Below are 20,851 nucleotides of genomic sequence, written 5' to 3'. Positions count from 1 at the left end.
GGTCATACTTTTATATATTAGTTTTATAATAATATGTGAGTGAAAAAAAGTTAATGGAATGTGAGACCTATTACCATTTATGATATTTCAATCGGGACTCCTAAAATGGGACACCCAAATATGGTTAATCGGGTCTCCTAAAGTGAGACTAAGAGAGTAATTAATAGTACTATAAATATTGTCGTATAACAGCAATATTACACAATTATTTAATATTTTAATATATTTAATTTTCAATTATTCAAATGGATTTAAGATTCTTGATTATTTAATTGAAAACTAAAATCTCCAATTATAAAATTAAACGGAAAATCACAATTGTATAATTAAATAGAAATCAAGTAATTCAAAAAAAGTTGTAGATTAAAATTAAATTATTTCAGCAGAATTAAACAATAATATAATTAAAATTGATTAAAATCACTTAATTATTTCCATAATCATCATTGGTAATTTTAATTTATGTTCAAATCGATGTAAGTAGACAATAAAGAAGTATAAATTCAATTCAAGAAAAGGAAATTTGATTGACATAATATTGGATTGGTTGAATATGTTTATACATATAACAATAAGGATTCATGCAATTTTGTAGGAATTTATTATGGCATACTTATCATATTATTTGGGGTAATCTATTAATTTTCAAATTTCATTTTATTTGCTACTGAAATTAGAATAATGGAGCAATAAATTAATGTTTGACTGGTGAAATGAGTAACGCAATCCAATTGCTTCACTGTAGTTGCAGATGGTATATACCTTTCTCTATAATGGCGCCTTGCCATGATAGTCTTTCAGATTGAGGAAAGAATATTGCCAAAATAATTCTCTATTTCCCACTATTTAATGAATATGCATTGTTTTGTAACACTGCTCTTTCATGGCCCCTCTCAAATTCACAATCATAAAGTAATTCTTGTCAATTTCCTCAATTGATCACAAAAATGGCTCCAAAATTGAATCTTTTTGAGTGGTGGGGCAAGGAAACGCCGCAGGGAACTCCGGTGATCGTGAAAATGGAGAATCCCAGCTTCTCCGTCGTCGAGATCGGCGGCGCCGACGCCGCATTCAAGCCGGTGGAGAAGAGCCGCCTCAGGAACGCCAAGCAAGTGAGGTGGATCCTCCTCCTCAAGGCCAACCGCGCCGCCGGATTTTTTACGTGGCTGGCCGCCGGCGCGTGGGGTCTACTCGCCGCGGTGAGGAAGCGGCGTGGAGCCGCCGCCGCCACCGAGAAGCTCGGGAAGGGGAAGCTAATGCTGAGAGTGATCAAGCTGCTGCTGTTTGCTGCGTTGGCGGCTTTAGCCTTGGAAGCCGCGGCTCACTTCAAAGGCTTGCGTTATCTAGAGAAAGGGATGTTCCAATCGATCTACGCGGCGTGGCTTGAGCTGCGCCGCCGCTACATTGCTCCTTTCGTTCAGTCTCTTTCCATGCTGTGTGTAGCTCTCTTTATGATACAGTCTTTGGACCGTCTCATCCTCTTCCTCGGGTGCTTCTACATCAAGATCAAGAAGATCAAGCCTACCGTAATCGAAAACTCTCTTCGTTCCAACGATGCTCGTGATCATCCTATGGTTCTCGTGCAAATCCCGATGTGCAATGAGCGTGAGGTGATGCGGTTTTTGGATTCATGTTTCAACAATTTGGCTAAGAGAGGGAAAAAAAAACTGATTGTTTGTTGTGTTTTGTGTTGATTAGGTGTATGAGATGTCGATTTCAGCGGTGTGTCAGCTGGATTGGCCGAAAGATCGTTTTTTGGTTCAAGTTCTTGATGATTCCGACGATGAGGTGATCCAATGCATGATCAAGAATGAGGTCTCGAGGTGGAGGGAGAGTGGCGTCAACATTGTCTATCGCCATCGCCTTGTTAGAACCGGATACAAAGCCGGGAATCTCAACTCTGCCATGAGCTGTGACTATGTGAAGGATTATGAATTCGTTGCGATTTTTGATGCAGATTTCCAGCCTGCCCCGGATTTCCTCAAGCTCACGGTGCCACATTTTGAGGTATATATATATATATATATATATATATATATATATATATATATGGTTGGATGATGTTAATGTGTTGAGTGAGTGAAGAGTAGTGATGGAGTTGTTTTGGTGCAGGGGAAGCCGGAGGTAGGGCTGGTGCAGACGCGTTGGGCGTTTGTGAACAAGGACGAGAACTTGCTGACTCGGTTGCAGAACATCAACTTGTGCTTCCATTTTGAGGTGGAGCAGCAGGTGAATGGCGCGTTCTTGAACTTCTTCGGGTTCAATGGGACGGCTGGGGTTTGGAGGATCAAGGCGTTGGAGGACTCCGGGGGCTGGCTCGACCGGACCACTGTTGAGGACATGGACATCGCTGTGCGGGCACATCTCAATGGTTGGAGTTTCATATACCTCAATGATGTCAAGGTACTAATAGTTGCAACAAACTAGTTTTTGTTAGTCGGGAATATCATTTGATTGAGTCTGTTTCAACATCTGTTAGGTTTTGTGTGAGGTTCCCGAGTCGTTTGAGACATACCGGAAGCAGCAACATCGGTGGCACTCAGGGCCGATGCAGCTCTTCCGGTTGTGCCTCCCTGCTGTGCTGAAATCAAAGGTAACATTCTGCTCCGATTTTCGATCTTTCGTTACCTTATAATACCATTAGGCCTAATGTGGAAAAGCTTTGTACAGATATCCATTTGGAAGAAGGCAAACTTGATATTCCTCTTTTTCCTATTGAGGAAGCTCATCCTCCCATTCTATTCCTTCACACTGTTCTGCGTCGTTTTGCCTATAACGATGTTCATCCCCGAGGCCGAGCTGCCTATGTGGATCATCTGCTACGTGCCCGTGCTCATGACGGTCATCAACATATTCCCCGCGCCAAAATCCCTCCCCTTCATCGCCCCGTACCTCCTCTTCGAGAACACCATGTCCGTGACCAAGTTCAGTGCCATGGTCTCGGGGCTGTTCCAGCTAGGCAGCTCGTACGAGTGGATTGTCACCAAGAAGGCCGGAAGGTCCTCAGAGACGGACCTGCTGGCCACAGCGGATAGGGACACGAAAGCACTGATTGAGAGCGATGTGAGCCTTTTGGAGGAGGGAAAGGGGAAAGGTGTAAAGAAAACTAACAAGATTTACAGAAAAGAGTTGGCTCTTGCATTCCTGCTGCTCACAGCTGCAGTTAGAAGCCTCTTGTCAGCTCATGGACTCCACTTCTACTTCCTCCTCTTCCAAGGCTTCACTTTCCTCCTCGTCGGCCTTGATTTGATCGGAGAGCAAATGAGCTAGCTTGATGCAGTTCAAGTGAAGATACATACACACATTCCTGATTATTGGATGATTTGGCTCAGAATCAGTCACTATAGAGCATTTATTCATCAATTTTTAATAAGATTTTCATGCTACATATATATACATACAAACCTAAATTTTTTTCCATATTCATATGCTGTTGCACAGATGTATAGTAAGCACTCCACAGATAGCTGTTTATGTAAATTAAGTATAGTTCTAATTCATTTTCCCTCTCTTACATATTTGTATGTATTATGATTTTCCATATTCACATCCCACTGTCGTAAATTCTTGATCAAGAACCGTTGCACCACCACCACCACGGCCCTCGGTTACTGTTCTTGCATTCTGTAAGTCTAATGAGTGTCGGCAGAGGGAACATTGTTGTGAACAGCCTAAATTTCATCCGTTGAAGGGGGCCACGGAATATTTTTGTGGGCATTGGTGATTTGATCAAAGTGTCTATTTTTCAGAGCAAGCTCATTTACTACCTTTCTCCATCAAGAAAAAGATGTGATCTTGGATTAGGACAGCCCACCTGCAGAAAAGGGTGGCATCTTTTATTGCATTAAATACATCTTCATATTGAAGGCTGGAAAAAACGTGCATGGTTCTGTGATTTGGCATTCATTATGACAAGTGTTTTGATGTCCCATTTGTTTCACATGCTAGATTTCTTGAGTCAGTTAATCCAGTTGTAGAAAACTGTGATAAAATCAAACAGTTGTGACAAAGGCAATAATATTCTGATTCAAAATTCAGAAAGTAGTATAGGCATTTCAAGAACTTTGTATCAAAATATTGTCTTTTCCTGTACAAAAACTAGTATACTAGTGCTTTCTTTCTGGATAATTCTCTAGCTTAAGATACGCGTCTCCATCAGATCGAGTCTCCTGAGTTTGGAGAATTGATGCTAGTCATCATCAGGATCGGCTGAGAAGTCTGGCTCTTCGGGCTTCTGCAGCTTGGGCAATTGCACGTTCTTGGCCTTGAGCGCTCCTCTTCTCGTGTTGGCAGCAAATCTAGAAGCCAGTATCGTTACTCCAAGGCTCTGCATTGCTGGCTGAGACGGGATGCAGGCAGTGGATTCATCCTCTTTGTCATTTTCGTCATGTGAATAATGTCCCTCATCGGATACACAGAAGGACTCTTTCATGCTCAGGCTCTTCGCGGTGGTTCTCTTCTTGTGTCGTCGCCAGGCCACCTGAATGAAGCAGGCCGCCCATGTCCTCCAGTGGTGGGAGTAGTAACGGAACGTGTGCTGCAGTTTCTTGCTGTGGAGACGTCTGAACTGATTCGCCACAAACTTGAGGTCCTCTGCTCTTAGCACGAACGCCTCCACTTCGATAAGGGATCTAACCGTTCTGGTCGAAGAGGGTAAGTTTAGGGTAGACCTTGGCAGCAAAGCCCATGAAAGCAGCTCCTCCCCACAGAAATCACCCGGTCTCAATATTGTCGAGTTGAAGAATCCTGTCCGCCCTCCGTTGGTGGTGGAGCTCTCCAACGTCCCCCTGATAATGAAGAGCATCTCCGTCACAGGATCGCCTTCACGAACAATATACGTCCCCTGGGTGCTTAAAGACGACACTAGGCGCTCACATATGGCGTCTAGGAGTTGACTGTCCATCTGTGAGAAAAATGGTACCTGAAATTGGGAAACGACACCGTTACATTGTGAAGTCTGCGACCAGATGAAAACATCAATGATGGATATCTTACACGTCGAACAAGGTCTAAACAGAGGTGGCGTTGGATGTCACGACAGAGATCAGTAGGCAAGCCACGCAGGATGGATTCCTCGTTAACTCCCCTCGTGGCTAGCCATTTGTACTGTGTAAAACGCCTGATGCGTTGCTGCAGATCTTGTGGTAGTTGGCGATGCCTCATCCATTCCTCAGTGTCTCTTCGCTTAAGCCTCCACTCCTCGAGCCTCACAGTGATCGATTGCAGATAGGTCTGCAGAAATAAACGACAAACCGATGAAATGAGCAAACCGATTTAAAGCACTACACAACACAAAAAGGACTCTCACAATACCTGCATATTTCCAATCAAATGAGCAAACAGAACAAGCCCGAAGATAGCAATGAGTATTGCAAACAGAGTTTCACCAATAAACGTGCTCGTTGCCAATGTCTGGCCATACGAACTACAACAAATGAATAACAAGTCAATATACATCGGATTAAAAGAATGAAGTATAAGGTCATTTGTGCAGAAATTTGTCTCGAAACATTTGACAGTGCAGTTTTTCAATACCTCAAGTTCTGTAAGCCCCACCATAAGCAGTAGAAGTATTTCTCCACAAAATCAGATGAGACAACGTTGTTCGCAACAGCATTTCCAAAAATGCCATAGTTAAAGTAGGTAGTATCACCGGGATTGCATCTTCTGAAGACGTGCGTGCTATTCACCCATTTTTCTCTGTCACTGTGGTACAAAGCGCTACAATCCAGAAAGCCAAGGGAACATCCGGTGGTATTCATTTCGACTGTGCAAGCTGACTTCCAACATGTGGCATGTCGTTGAATAGACAGCACGTACCAGGAAGCTCCCAACACCTAACAAAAGTAGATACATCATTTTTCAGAGAATCCGACTGAAAGAGAAACTGAATGCAAGTTCAAAGCATCGACATACATGACTTGCAAGCATGTAGAGTAGCAAATTGTATGCAGCACCGGCCCAGGCTGTCTTTGTGACTACTCCAGTAGCTTTGATGATTTGAGAACTCAAGGGGAAGATTAGATACAGCCTCGGGACGTACTGCAGCAGGACAATCAGTATCAACGCATTGTTCGTGTGATCAGCATGGGAGCTTCTGATCGCTGGTAATATCGTCCATATCACAATCTGGAAAAAAAGGAACAAACCAAACACTACACTCAAACGGCTTCCATAATCATCATCACCAATTCACCAAGAACGAAATATCTATTCAATGATTTGATTCAACCACCCCAAATTAGGCTCAATGTAAGAGTTCAATAGTTGTATGTTTTTTACACCTATCTCATTTTCTCTCATGCCATGTCACACAATTACTGAAACAACACTCAACAGCTCCCTCAGTTTTGCAAGATTTTTCACAATATAGAGCTTAATTAAGGACTAAAACTCCATAATTGAATACTAAACCAAATTAAGGCACCAAGAGCTATCAAGAAAGCAAAATTGAGGCTACCTGAGGAAGAGGCAATGCTGCAATCGCATCGATGAAGAACTCGGACCTCAAATACCTCTTTGCAATCTGATCAAGATCCATGACAAGTTCACCCTTGCCAAAAACCCTTGATCTAGGAGAAACATAAGCAGTCCTAAACTTGATAACCACATGCAGCAGATACAGCACATCAGCCAATGTCCTAAAACAGGTCACAATTATCCCCAAATTCAGGTCTATATGCATACATGAAGAACTGCCAGAGCCCTGATTCAGCACAGAAGGGAGATAGAAAAACAAGGGATCCACAAAGAGTGCCACCAAACAAGAACACAAGAAAATCCTATTCCATTTCAACACAACATCACTTCCAGGATCCAAGATTCTTCTTTTCTCAGGCTCTTGGCATTCTGGAAAAACCTTAGACCTGCCAAATTTGGGAGCCTTTTCCCCATACCCTCCTTCAGATTTCCATGGGGTTTTTGAGTTTTTGTACACAGGCAGTTGCTTTTCAAGGCTGTGAACCCCATTTTTCTCATCAAGATTCCTTTTTTCCTCATTGTGGAACCTAAAAACATGTTTATCCTTAGCATAAATTGTGAAAATGGGATGCAAGCTAAAGCTACAGAATGAGTTTAGAGATTTCACCTGACTTGCTTCTGTTTCTTGAAGTCCATGATGATTAAACAGTGAATGCATCCAGATTAAAGGGAAGCCCTCTTCATTATTTGCTAAAGAAATGATTGTGGTTTGAAAATTGGAAGCGCAGATTCAAGAATTCTTGCCAAACTCACTATGGAAAGCCCAAATTGTGAGGGATATGTCTTGTCATGAATGAAGTGGAACCTTAATTTTGTATGAAGTTGACTTGGCATTAAAAGGTTTGTCAATAAATGGCTGCAAAATATGAAACAGCTATTTTGTCAGTCATTAACTAACCGTGCAGTGAATGGAAACTGAACACAGAGAGAGAGTAGAGAGAATTCAAATGAAAGTAAACTTACGACATTAATTCTCCAAGATTTAAAACGTTATATATAATTAATTTTAGTTACTATAATTTAAACTTTAAAGGGTTGATTATCAAACAATGCACAACTTTTTATTCAATTTTTAGTTTTAATTTAATTTTTGGTATGTTGACCTGCATGACAAATATTTTTGTGTCAAATTTATTTGCTTTCTTGATTTATGGAATGGAACAACTGTAAAATTGAAAAAGTGATAAATCTACATAATTATGAAAACAATATTGTAAGTGCAAATTGGATTTATATATTTGTATTTAGTAATTGTAATATGCAATTAGAAGTGGCTGAATAAATGGAATTGTGGAAAAATATCAGAAAATTGTAGACATTGGATATGTGCACGTGTAAGATGGAGATGGCTGCCGACGATTTTGGCGCCGTATCCGTTATCTCCACGTTCTGCGCACGTGACCCAAATTAAATATGTCCACTCTTCTTCCATTTTTATCTATTTTCTTTCGAGGAAGATTTGATCAAAATAAAATACTATGTAGTGCTAATATCATTTTCAGTTTCAACAAGTACATATTTTATAGGTATAATAATGGGAAAATTATCAAAAAAAATATGAAATTTGATAAAATTCAATTATGTTTCGCAACATAAAAATTCAACTGAAAAAGTGATACTTTTCAACTAAACATCATTTTATTTATGTATATACAATATCACTTAAGTCATATGCAATGACGAGTGCTGATGATTTCTTGATTTCCGTATTAGATACAATTTCAGTTATTTTTTTTCACCCATGTAAGAACTATAACAAATTCAAATTTTGTCATTTTTATACCAAATTTTATGATTTTTTCCACAATTTATCTTCGTTGATTTTAGCCGCATTGCAAAAGTTGTGATGATCAAGAATTTCTTTGTACATTCTCGAGATCACAATCACTTTTCATTTGCAATCCTCACTTTGGAGATCACAATCACTTTATATATTTGGTTTCATTTGCAATCCTCACTTCCATTTTTCCAAGACAAGATTGCCATCGAGTTTATTTGTCTTTCACGTTTTATGGGAAACATTTATTGTGTTCTTTCTATTAAATGATTAAGATCATCAATAGTTAATAGCGTGAGTAACTCCGTAAGTTTGATCGACACCTACAAACTTAATAAGTGCAATTTTTCAAATTGCTTTCATGAATAGCAATTGACAATTATTTTTCATGCGAAAATAACCTTTGATTTGAGTTTATTAACAAGCCAATCGATAATTTCATGTGAAAAAAAAAACCTATGATTTGGAATAATGATGCATCATAATGATTCATTAGTTTTATTATGTAATTATAAGGTTTCCATGGTGTAAAACCGCATTATATTGAAGCAATTTTTTCATTACATACTTGTTACTATACAATATTTCCATTACGTATAAATGTATCAATAGGACGCGCTATATTATTAACTTTTGTTAAATTGCTAACTTGTTAATTCATCAATCAACGCAGAAAATAAAAAACAAAAATTTTCATTACAGCAAATGAGATTCGAAACTTGTTTCATATTATGGTGCTGTTTTTCCATTAAATTTTATTCTCCATCTCATCACAGTGAGAATAACGTTTTGAAACGATATATGTATATACCACTACCAGGGGGGGAAAATCCCAATCCCAGAAAGTGTCAAATACAACATTTTGATGATCCAGCACTAGAGCTATAATATATGGGTGATGCAGTACCAAAAAAAAAAACAATTCCACAGAGAGAATGAACAAAACTAAGGCGAATTGCCGGTCTTGCCATGACAAAACAGAAGAATATCTTCTTTCGACTATAATCAATCACCTGCATCTCCACTGTATAGTAATCCTATATAATAACTTCCCTTCTTATTGGAAAAACACCAAGCAATCTGTGATTCGTGTTGTAAAAGCGAGGAAATCACAGTTCCCTGGTCCACGAATGACGAAAGAATGAGCGACCTAGATGATTATACGTATAAAAGCTAATAAACTTATCTCAGCCACAACTGAAGCTGTGATGGTGACCTAGAATTATCAGAGACCTGCAGGATTAAAAGAGGCTAACACATCAGCACAACTAATTTTACCGAGAGAGAATTGATGGCGTGAAATTGAAAAGGCAAGCAAAGTTCAGATATCCTGATGATATGGGTGCACTTTAAGAAAAACTAGAGATAATATAGATCTGAGATAAGCTTAAAAAGAGTGAACGAGGGACAGCGCTGACCAGTTCAGATTCTCAGACTACAAAAGTTGCAAGCATGGCATGCATCAAAGCCCAATAGAGGATTACACCAAGACGTAAAGCAGGTTGTCGCATTAGGGCTCGGTCGATGGACATCCTGAAACAATATGCCAATAGAAATCAATATAGGCATAATACATTTAAAATACAAGTACAAGTTGATATTAAGGCTTACCATAATCCATCAACCATGTTTGAGACAGGTCTTGTAAATCGTGGGACAATTTTTGATGTGGTCAGCGACTTAAAACCATGAGCTGAATTGACAACATAAGTATAAGTAAAATATCGTTGAAGAGGCTCTACAAATTCTATGTTTGCCACTTATATTGCCCACTGGCCAAAATTACATTACCTTTATCATCATCATCATCCTCCAGCCCCGGACTATTGCCATCCATATCTATTGCAATGGCAACTTGATCATTATTTGGTTTCCGTAAGCTTCGAACTTGCGGAGCAATGGTCCCACTAGACTTCCATTTGTTTTTCTGCACCAATCAATACATTGTGGACATGATATGCCAACTACCAGAAAAGCATAGAAGAAAAGGAAAAACAAGTTTATCAAAGAAAAATAGATGACTGCAAGAAAGAAAATAAGCGAGAAAATCCAATATGGCTGATATTTAACAACATTGGATATTATCAATACAGGTTTAGGACTTCTTACTAACTGTAATAATTATAGCCCTCTTAAGATTGTATTTCTCTCATGGAGGTATTAAAGCAAGTAAATTTGATATACTATACTATGTTATCCTGAACTGATATATAGCTAAAGATGAAAAACATATCATACTTCCTATATAGAGCATGTATTATATGCAGACTTAATCATGTCATTCTAGCAACAGACATCATATTAAGAGGGAAGATTAAGGCAATTCGAACAAGACAATTACAAAATAACTATGCAGCATACCGTTGGCTCAACCTCCACAATCTCTGAAGTAGATTTTGTAGTTTTATCAGAACCCCCAACACCTTGGAGCACAAATAGTTGAGATTCCATTTCTCGTAATGAGTTCTTCAGATGCTGTTCTTTTTGTGTTAATTCATCCACTTTAATTCTCTCTTCTTGCAACATTATATCTCTGTTCTGGGTCGTCACACGAAGATTCTCCAACTCAGATATCAAGTCCAAAATCTTCTTCTGTAATACCTCTTTATATTCGTCGACCAGGTGATTTGAATAATCAATAGTTACATCATTGACCTGTACATGAGATATCGAGGAATCAAGCCACGCAAGCAACTCCCGAATCTCATCAGAACTCTTCTTGCTCATCTGTGTGACAGCTAGTGCATCATTAGTGCACCTAGTAACCTCTTGCCTAAGGAAAGAAATCTCTCCATCTTTCTCTTGCAGCTGGGATTGGAGTTTCTCAACCTCAGATAGGAGATTTTCAGAGAGATAATGAAGTTCATCAAACTTGCTCACGGTGACAGAAAGCTTCTTTAAAGCTTTAGCACGAGACGCTTCAAGGTTCTCCAAGTCTTTGTTCTTTTGATGCAACTCATTTTCAAACCCCACAATCTTGTTTGCAAGGTTTTCCATTTCCGTCTCCTCTTCATCAAGGGCTTGCATCAGCCCCTCACATTCTGCAGCAGTACAATGAATAGATTAGAATGGGGTCTTTACAAAAGCACTTAGTGATCTACATAGAAGCTATATATAGCATATAACTGACCTTGTACTTTTGCAGCTAGTGCATCTGTCAGTGAGTTGACTTTCTGCTGCAAATCTATGGCATTAGTTTCATTAACTTGGAGTTCTTTCACTCTCTGTTCCAACAACTTGCGCTCCTCACCCATTACATCCAATTGTCTCTGTGAAGCATCTAGCTTTACCCTTGCCTGCTGAAGGTCAAGTAAATAATTCTTTGCATTAGTTTCAGCTTCCTTTATTTGACCAACAAGTTCCTTGCAAATTTTCTCTTTCTGGATATCCTTCTCTTGAAGTTCATTCTGTAAATTCATTATGGTACTCTTCATCTCACTCTGCCCAACTTCCATCACTCTGCCCAACTCATTAGTATGCATGCTTATGGAATCCCCCACAACCAGTGATAGTTTGTCGCACATGTTCCTAATGCTTTCCTCATTGAAGATGCTAGCATCGCCTACGGAAATATTTCCTCCAATTTGATTTTGAGAATTTAAGTTCTGTGGAGATCTAGATGCCAAGGCATTTTCAACCATATGTTCCTTCCAGTTTTCGAGTCTTGAAATTGCAATAGCACAGTTTTCAAACAACAATGTCATGTTTCCATGCAAGATATGCAATTTTGACGACTCCTCTTTGTCAATTGATTGTAAACGCTCAGCATCTCTCTTCACAGATTCATAAAACTCCTTCTCAGAAATATACCCTCTATGAACATTCATGACTACTTCAGATAAGCGAGATGATTCTTCTTGTAATAAACGTGAATGCTCGTGAATTCGCTCCCGGATAGAATCAATTTGGGTCATAAAAACCTGCAGGTGAAATACAATGTTAAGCTCAGGCATCTCATACACAGTCAGAAACTCGAGAGACAGAACAGTCAGGATTAACAGGAAGCTTGCAGGTGTCATTTGTCAGACATAAATGCCATGCCCAAACATGAAGGACAATACTGAAACAATATCATCTAAAGGAAAAGCACCCTGCCCTATACTGTTTTTCTCAACTATAGTAATACCAAGGAAATCACTTCTCTTGCTTGAGCTCCCTCTTTTATTAGTACAAAAATAATATTCTCAAACCTGACCCTCACCTCAAACACAAAGAGTTTATAATTCCGTCTTCAAGAACACAATGATTATCATTTCCCGAAACCCAAAAAAGTTCAATCAGAAACACCTTATAACACAGAAAATAAACTAAGAAATTTGTTCACGTTGAAAACATAATACTTAGAGGAGGCCAGTGCATCACATCTTACGACACAAATGCTGCCTTTGTATGGAACATTCAGGAAAGGGAATATTGTTTCAAATGGCCATAAGTATTATCTATGGGCATATAAGAGTGTGATAACATAATCAGTTTACCTTGTTCTCTGATTTTGTAGACAATGTGCCCCCAGGTAAGCTGCCAGGAAATTTGGCACCCAGATCAGGAACGACATCTAAATCAAAAAATGAATTCATTGTAACCTTCACGTTGTACAAAACTTCCAAATCTTTGGAAAGAGCATCCCCCAGTTCTTTGTCAATTGCAGAAAGATCATTTTTCATGTTGTCCACACCAAATTTTAAAACCGTAATTTCAGACATTTGTCTCTCCTTTTCCTCCGAGTGTAAATAAGACAGTTTTTCAATGTGTGCAACAGCTTCATGTTTGGCATTTTCAGCTAAATCCTTTTGCCTGGAAGCTTCTGAAAGTTCATCAACAACTTTTGCTAGTTCATCTTGAAGGCCATCATTTCTTTCCTGAACTTCATTCAACTCTGCAAGCAGTAGTTCAGCTGCTCTTTTAGATTTTCTTGAATCTTGTTCAAGGGAATCCATTCGACCATGTAGACCATGCAAGTACTTCCCTATTTCTGTTATCCTCTCAACAGGATTTACAGAATTAATTTCAAATCCAACATCTATTTCACCCAGAGCATTCAAAATATTGCTCCAGCTACCCTCTTTCTCCAGCATATAGCGTTCAGTTTCTGCCAGGCGATCCCTGAGGACACTATTTTCAGATTCCACCACCTGTAGCCTGTCGCGGGCAGCCAACAAGTCCTTGATCTGTTCCTCAAACTCAGAAATAGTTTTGTCAGTGTGCTTGCTCTCAGACTTGAGGCGCTCAACCTCAGCATTTAGTTCTTCGATTGATTGCTTCATGCCATCTCGCTGTTGCACCAAGGACTTCCCTTTTCTAACAGCAATATTTAGCTTCTCTCTCAAAGAAGCTGATTTTCGCTCTTCTTGGCTAAGCAGCTCTTCCAATTCTTTCTTTTTTACTTCCAGCTCCTGCAATTCACGGACCAAGGATTGATTGGTCTGCATGTATCCATCTTTCTCCTCCTTCAAGCTCATTAGCTCACCCATAGATTCATCTAGTTTTTTGCTTAAAGTCGTGACATCCTGCTCTTCAAAATCTCTGGAAGTGTTAGACAGCTCCTCCTTTCCAGTGATGTGCACATCAGTAGAATCCACATTAGCAAGGTTCCCAGATGATAGTGTCTTATGTTCCTCTACTAGCTTCCTCAATATCTCTTCAAAATATCCAACCCCCTCCTGATCAAGTACCACATCTTCATGACAAGAATCCTGAAGAGCATTCTTAACCATTTCCTTCAGTCTTCTAATTACATCCTCAATGTGATCCTTATCTTCTTCCAACCGAAGTTTCTGTGTTTGCAACAAACTTGATTCATTCTGAAGATCAGCTATTCTTTTTATGCTTTCATCATTTTCTTGTCTCAGTATCTCCAAGTCCTTTGTTAGGATTTCTTTTTCTGAGCAAGCCTGATGGAAAGCTGCTTCAAGCTCAGATGTTCTTCTTTGTGAATCTTCAACATCAGCTCTTAGGGATGCACAAAAAGTCTCCAAGTTATCAATCTTCTGCAGGAGAGAATAAGAATGGTTTTGTGCCTCTGATAGTGCACTTCCCAACCACTGAATCTTATCATCAGGTTCCCCAGATCGCAGATGAGATGGCATATCTACTGTGTCCAAAAAAATTTCCCACCGCTGCACAAGGTTGTTCCTTTCCATTAATGACTGTTCAAGCATCTCATTTTGCTCAGCTAACCCATAAAATCTGTTTTGCAGTTCTTCATATCTTCTCCTTAAATCCTCACTAGAAGTAGGGGTTGGCTGCATATCTTCTTTCAAGCCATCTGAACTACCAAATCCAGCATCAGAATATGAAACTCCCTCAGCTGAGCTTCTGTGATCCCATTCACCAAGAGGCAAGGAGTGATTTCCAACCATTTTTGACAACCAATCAATCTTATCAATTATATCATTGGAGTGGAAGTTCTCTGGAAGCTCCAAATCTTCTAGAATCTCTTCTATTCTCAGTAGGACAGAATCCTTAAGCAGAAATGACTCTCTTAGTGCAGTAGCTGAGTTGCGAATGTAGGAGAGCTCAGATTCCAGGGCTTCCATGCGCTCACCTGCCTCAGCGTAGACTTTTACTTTTGTTTCAACTTCATGAAGCCTTTCATCTTTAGATAGTAATTCCTGCGAACATTTCTCCAGTTCCTTGGACGTTTCAGCTAATGATTGCTTGAGACTCTCGCGTTGTGAAATAAGGCCTTTTCCCTTTGTAACTGCAATACCCAACTTCTCTCTAAGGGATGATATTCGCTGTTCAGACAGTTCTAACTCAGCAACTTTCTCTTGCACTTTAGAATTGAGAGCAATAACAACCTCTTGCGCACTCTTCAGACTGTGCTTAAAAACCAGGTTCTCATTTCCATATTCCATAAGAACAAAATTCAAGCGTTCCACTTCACCCTGCAAATCATGTACATGCATTTCTAGAGATGCACATAAGCTTGAGCCCTGACCAGTTTCTCTGCATTTCTGAATGAGTAAATGAATCAGAGACTCCAGGAGTGAGGCAGGATCATCTGCAGACACAGCTGGCCTCTCCAACTTCACTGATTGTTCGATCTCGTCAATTAACTTGAGAACAGTATCTGATTTTAGACATAACTTTTGCAGTTCATCAGTCTCCCTTGCTGTGTTAGTCATCTGTGAACTGAGTTGTGTATTTGTAGACTGAAGCTCCAATCTCTCACTATAAAGATTTTTCAATTGGTCCAATATGGCATCAAAAAAATTAGGATGTAAAAGATCCAGCCTTTTACCATCAGCCATGACTTTGTTAGCTGCATCTGGGTCATACCCAAATAAAGTTGTCACAAGTTCACTGTAAAGTCTATGCAGAATGCTCAGAGCTACATCAGTTTTGTGAGACATTTCTTGAAATTCACTTTGAGCAGCCTCAAGTTGTCCACGAAAACCCTGAATCACTTTGCAGGCACCATCAACAGAAGCAGCAACAGAGCCAACAACATCAGGGTTGCTATTTCCAATAGGCAATGGGTTGGCAGAAATATTATTGGCAGTAGAATCCAGCATGGCAACAGTCTTAAGAATCTGAGCTGCAACAGAACTCTGTTCTTCTTGGAGAATCAATTCTCTGTCAGACACTTCTGATTGGAGTGCTTGCAATTGATTGGAAATTGAAGAAGTCATCTGATCCGAGTCTCTACAATGTCCCTCCAATTGAACCTGCAGCTCGTTAATATGACCTTGAAAGTCATTCATCTTCTCTTGAAGATGATGGTTCTCTAATTTTAGAACAGCTTCTTGCTTCTGCATGGCATCACATTGACCAAGAAGTTCACTCTGTTTTGCAACACCATGATGGATAAGCTCTCTCATAGCCTCATTAAAAACCATAAGCTCTATATTTGCTTCCTGTACTTGATCATCGTGCTCTTCCAACGCATCATACTTGCTCAAGTCTGTTCCAGCAGCATTAGCCAGTACTTTGCTGTGCTTAACTCTACAAAATTCACTAGCATCCTCAGCATCACTTACTAATTCTTTGAGCAATATCTTCAGATTTTGTGCAACCATTTTGGTCCTCATGTGTGAGTCTTCAGTTGTGTGGCCTTCAGATGAAGGGGATTTCTCTGGATCTTGGCCATCCTTCTCTGTGTAACCATTTGGCTCAAAAGTTTGAATCAATCGTGACACTCCAGGGGAAACAGCATCCGTTGATCTATTCAATGAAGATGATTCTAAGTGCATACTTTCAATTTCCCTCTCAAGTTTCTGCATTAAAACTCCTGCTTCCTCCAAGTTCCTTTTTAGTGCTAAAAATCCAAAGGCATCACTGTAAACATCCAATTTCATCTGTCTACTAGATGACTGATGAGATTTTGACTCGTGCAACACACCAGTATCATTCTTAACACCTTGACTTTCAACTTCATCAAACTGAGTTGAGTTTTTCTGACAATCTATATCTTTTAGTTTGATCTTGTGAAACTCTAAATCAGCACAGAGGGATTTATTTTCATCAGTGTAATGCTTAATGGAAGTTCTGGCTTCTTTTAGATCCTTCACTGACTTACAGCATTCTGCTTGCAGAACAGCTTCCAGAACATTGAACTCCACTAACTTGTGATATTGCTTTTCATACTCACTGAAAATTGTATTCTGCTCTTCTTCAAGCTTGCTCTTCTCCTCAGATATGGATCTCATATGCTCATTCAGGCTGATAATCTCCGTCTGAAGAGTTAGAATCATTTCTTTGCAGTTAACTGATTCTTCTGACATTTTGCTAATCTGATGGTCCATCGATACTTTTTCCTCATCAAATTTTTTTCTTTCTTCTGATAAAGATGTCAAAATTTCATTCAAATTTTTGTTTTCCACCCTTAGAACTTCCACTGTATTCTCACACTCTGCCAGTCCAGCAAGTAATTTACTATTCTCACTGATCATGCCATAATTTTCATGCTCAAGTCTTTTCCTGTCATCTTGTATTAAAGTCTGGAATGACTCTAAAGAAACTCTGTGCTGATATAATTCCTCAGTGATTTTTTCATTCTCCAGCAAAACATTTGTAGTCTCCCGTGAAAGTTTGTTTTTTTCCTCGATCATCATTTTGAAACTTATATTCAAGTTTTCATTTTCAGATTGCAAGGCTTGTACCAAATTCCTGCACTCAACTAGCTCAGAAAATATGCCTGACATTTCTCCTTGTGTCATTTCTAGTTTATTCTGCAATTCATTAACTTTAGCAGCAAAAACATCAGCCTTAGATCTTGATAACTGAAGCTGCTTCTCGAGCTCTACCTTCTCTGATAAAGCCTCCTGGAGCTCATTTCTGTACTGCACAATTTCTTTGGCAATTGTATCATTTTTCCCTTCGACTTCAACAAGTGAAGAGTTGACTGAAATTCCATCAATCCCCTTTTGATGCTCAGACAGTTGTAAATAACACGCATCCTTTGACAAACTTGTCATATACAAATGTTCTTTGAGCCTCTCAAAAGAATCATGAATGACATCATCAGAAGCTTGACGCTTATCTGCATTTCTAGGTTTCTCAGCTGATGATTCTCTTGACATGAATATGTACCTGAATTCATCTTGATCAAGTACCTGTAAAATATCTGCAAGCTGGGAAAGTTTGACCACACTTCCATCCAAAATCGACGACAGGTCTATGTGTTTACATGCTAAGAAATTATCCTTATCGTTACTTTCAACCTCGTAAGATCTTTCAACCTCAAAAACTCCAGAGTTTGCTTGAGTACCTTCTGTATCTGAGAAATTAACTGCCTCTGGTTTCTCATCATTTGGACCAAATGATGTGACATCTCTCTCATGACCCATTGCCACAGATCTTACGGTTGACATCATTGAGGACTCAGTTAAAGGAGAAGTGCCAAAAGAATGGTCACGGGGCTCTTCAGCTTCTCCAGCATAGTTGGCAACAGAATCAGCCAATGATGCATTGTCAATCTTGCTGAGTTGTGTGGCAACAGAGATATTCTCCTCCACAAACCTATTCCCTGAATCAGCTGTACTTCTGTCTGCAATAGAATCTTTAGCATCATCTGTAGGAGGATTGCTATCTCCATCAAGAAAATTCACCATGCGGTCATCAGTTTCATTTCCACCGGAACCGCCAACTTCCTGCATTGCCCCTACCAAAATATTATACAGACTTTAAACTCTAGCAACAATTAAGAGGCAAAATGAGTAAATAGTAGAGTATCAAGAGTGAAGGCACAAACCTACATCTGTTACCTGCTCTTCCCCATGCTCCCTCTCCAGTCCAGATGAAATGACAGTGGGCAAAAGTAAATTGGAATCTCCTGACCTCTCATCTAAAACCATTGCTGGGACATTAATGGTTGTGTCCTCAAGAACCAGAGAAGATGATCCATCCTCCGGAGAAGCCCTAATATCTACATCGTGCCCATCACTAGTGTTATCTGTTCTCGATCCCTCTGGTGGGAATCCGGTAACATCCAAAAGACATGCTATTCCAACTTTACCCTTTGCTGAAGTATCTTTATTAGCAACCGGACTTTCACTTTTTACTGGATCTACTCTAGAAGCAGCATCACTTGCCACTGTATCCACTCTAGGAATTGACTCTGGTAAAGCAGTAGTATCTTCTGCATCATGCTTGGATATCTGTCCATCGGCATCATGTAGCTGCTGTACGGCTGTGTCATTGGAAGCGTCTCCTGTTACATCATGCTTGGATATACCAGTAGCTGTATCACTTGCCTCTGCAACCACTCCAGAACTTGACTCTGAAATATCAACAGTATCATGATTGGATAATTCTCCAGCTGCTTCAGCAAATGTGCCTTCCGTCTTATCACGCCCGGATTTACCACCTTTACCCGATGGCTTGCTACTATTTCCTTTATTATCCTTCTTTTGCCTGAACTGTTGAAGCTGACATATGATGAAGCATATCACCACAGAAGATTGTAATAAGTACATGATATGAAGATATTAATAGTTGAACATTTTTCGGAACTAGATGATCCACAATTAGTAGAAAGAGAAGTATTTCCTAGCACTTCAATTATTGAGCTAAGAAGTTAACACATTTTAAAATAGTTGTTTTATACACCATAGGTCAAAATACTATTCTGGACTCTGAGCATATCAAACCACCACTTGTAGTAAAGCTAGCACCCTATTAACTATGAATAACTATAAGGTTTTAGATGCCAATCCAGTTTTTCAAAAAAGGAAAACAAATTTTGACATAAAATTGAACACTGATAATATTTGCCAAAAGACTAACACAACAATCAGAAGAATTCCTCAACACTTAACTGAATGGATTGTTCAGATAATCTAAAATGGTGAAAGAGGTAGTTTCAAAGAAGACAGAAACAAAAGTCATTCACCATTCACCAACCACTTCATGTGAATATCAGGGCATTCACAGCCCTTGAGTACCAGTAGTTGCTTAAGCACTACAGTATTCATATGCTCCTTCACACTACCCACAACTACTGAGCACCATTTCCTTGAGTATTATTCAGTATTGCAGTATTCACCTACTTTTCCTAATTCAATACGGTGTGGGCCAGAATTGAGCACTGGCAGCGTGCTACTGCTCTAATCACGGCACACCCAATGCCCTCAAACTTCCTCCAAACACAAAGCACATAAATATGCATTTATCCTATAACTGCTGCCAAAACTCTTCTCTTAATGAAAGCAAGCAAAACTGATAGCATATTTCAGGGAAAAAAAATTCAATCTCTAACAAACAGTACGTATAAAGCTCCAAACCAGCACAAAATTAAGTTCATACTTCCACAAAGACAATCACATGTGAGTGAGGTTTAACATTCTATGCATATTTACTTCGTTCACATCCATTTCCTCAATTCAACCTTAAAATAAATCTCATATTCCCCTGTATATGCAACATTCATTAAAAAAAATTGCTCAGGAGAGGAATACATCAGTTACCTTTTTCCGTCCGGCGGCCAACATATCGGTCCGGCTCTTGTTTTTTTCCATCCAATCCAATTCAATATGTTGTTAACAGCTACCTATAGCCATTAGATTAAACAGATCGCCACTCTGCAAACCCCAAACAATTGTTGAATTCAATATGTTAGCGAATTGAGGAAAATCAGGTTTGAAAATATCGTTGAACGTAGTTGGAAATGATGGAGTTGATTCTCACCCGATTGAACGGCTGGTTTGGTGAGGTGAATGTCGAGTGTATTTGAAAATACCGTTCTCTTAGATCTGAAGCGATGCTTGTTTTTTTTTTTTCCTTAATTTTTTCTTTTCTGAATCGGCAAGCGTTTCAGTTTTCGTGTTACTCTATGTTTTTAATTTCATTTTCGGCCCTACCTATCAATTTTTACGTATTTGTATGATTGGGAGTAGTATATTACTCATTACTAACACTCAACATTATTTTCTTCCAAACTTATTGGAGTATATAATTTTGTCCTTTTTATCTTTTCGTTTTCATTTTTGGGTTCAACCTCCGTAACGCGGCCTTTGAATTTAAATACATTTACTAATTATTCATTTCGTTCCCAAAGATCATGCACACTGGATTCAACACAAATTTTAATGTAAAATTGGTAATGTAATAGAGAAGCAGAGAAAAAAAATAAAGTATTAAAACTGGAGAATG

General features: G+C 39.2%; 3 protein-coding genes across 11 annotated transcripts; 1 reads left to right on the top strand and 2 right to left on the bottom strand.

The window, feature by feature from the left end:
• Window positions 1–748: 748 nt before the first annotated feature.
• On the top strand, window positions 749–3,516 carry LOC148930921 (putative xyloglucan glycosyltransferase 5). 2 transcript variants are annotated; one of them, XM_089066926.1, is made up of 5 exons: window positions 749–1,610; window positions 1,699–1,992; window positions 2,113–2,403; window positions 2,480–2,593; window positions 2,671–3,516. In XM_089066926.1, exons 1-5 carry the CDS (start codon window positions 948–950, stop codon window positions 3,268–3,270), a joined length of 1,962 nt encoding a protein of 653 aa, XP_088923052.1. In that variant the 5' UTR covers window positions 749–947; the 3' UTR covers window positions 3,271–3,516. The 2 variants fall into 2 exon arrangements, with proteins under 2 accessions (XP_088923052.1, XP_088923051.1); XM_089066925.1 differs by having other exon boundaries at window positions 1,699–2,007.
• Window positions 3,517–4,033: 517 nt separating this feature from the next.
• On the bottom strand, window positions 4,034–7,323 carry LOC125200107 (putative cyclic nucleotide-gated ion channel 14). 2 transcript variants are annotated; one of them, XM_089068284.1, is made up of 7 exons: window positions 7,088–7,323; window positions 6,461–7,024; window positions 5,917–6,129; window positions 5,536–5,837; window positions 5,314–5,425; window positions 4,996–5,232; window positions 4,034–4,921 (listed from the first exon to the last, which is right to left on the bottom strand). In XM_089068284.1, the coding sequence occupies exons 1-7, from the start codon at window positions 7,136–7,138 to the stop codon at window positions 4,190–4,192; spliced, it is 2,211 nt and encodes a 736-aa protein (XP_088924410.1). In that variant the 5' UTR covers window positions 7,139–7,323; the 3' UTR covers window positions 4,034–4,189. The 2 variants fall into 2 exon arrangements, with proteins under 2 accessions (XP_088924410.1, XP_088924409.1); XM_089068283.1 differs by having other exon boundaries at window positions 6,461–7,007; window positions 7,088–7,321.
• A 1,716-nt stretch (window positions 7,324–9,039) lies between these two features.
• LOC125210160 (uncharacterized) lies at window positions 9,040–20,532 on the bottom strand. Of its 7 annotated transcripts, none has more exons than XM_089068276.1 (10): window positions 20,387–20,532; window positions 20,167–20,280; window positions 18,453–19,128; window positions 12,736–18,362; window positions 11,388–12,177; window positions 10,619–11,298; window positions 10,049–10,184; window positions 9,869–9,950; window positions 9,676–9,790; window positions 9,040–9,490 (listed from the first exon to the last, which is right to left on the bottom strand). In XM_089068276.1, the coding sequence occupies exons 2-9, from the start codon at window positions 20,215–20,217 to the stop codon at window positions 9,688–9,690; spliced, it is 8,145 nt and encodes a 2,714-aa protein (XP_088924402.1). In that variant the 5' UTR covers window positions 20,218–20,280; window positions 20,387–20,532; the 3' UTR covers window positions 9,040–9,490; window positions 9,676–9,687. The 7 variants fall into 7 exon arrangements, with proteins under 7 accessions (XP_088924402.1, XP_088924404.1, XP_088924405.1 ...); XM_089068278.1 differs by having other exon boundaries at window positions 12,736–18,351; window positions 18,457–19,128; XM_089068279.1 differs by having other exon boundaries at window positions 12,736–18,351; window positions 18,466–19,128.
• Window positions 20,533–20,851: the final 319 nt, after the last annotated feature.

Source organism: Salvia hispanica, chromosome 3, assembly GCF_029641045.1.
Source record: "Salvia hispanica isolate PSC_SH4W2 chromosome 3, Shi_PSC_v1, whole genome shotgun sequence".
In the NCBI taxonomy this organism is placed as follows: Eukaryota; Viridiplantae; Streptophyta; class Magnoliopsida; order Lamiales; family Lamiaceae; genus Salvia; species Salvia hispanica.
Note: the sequence above shows the minus strand (reverse complement) of the source record. Positions and strands in the feature narration are given on the sequence as shown.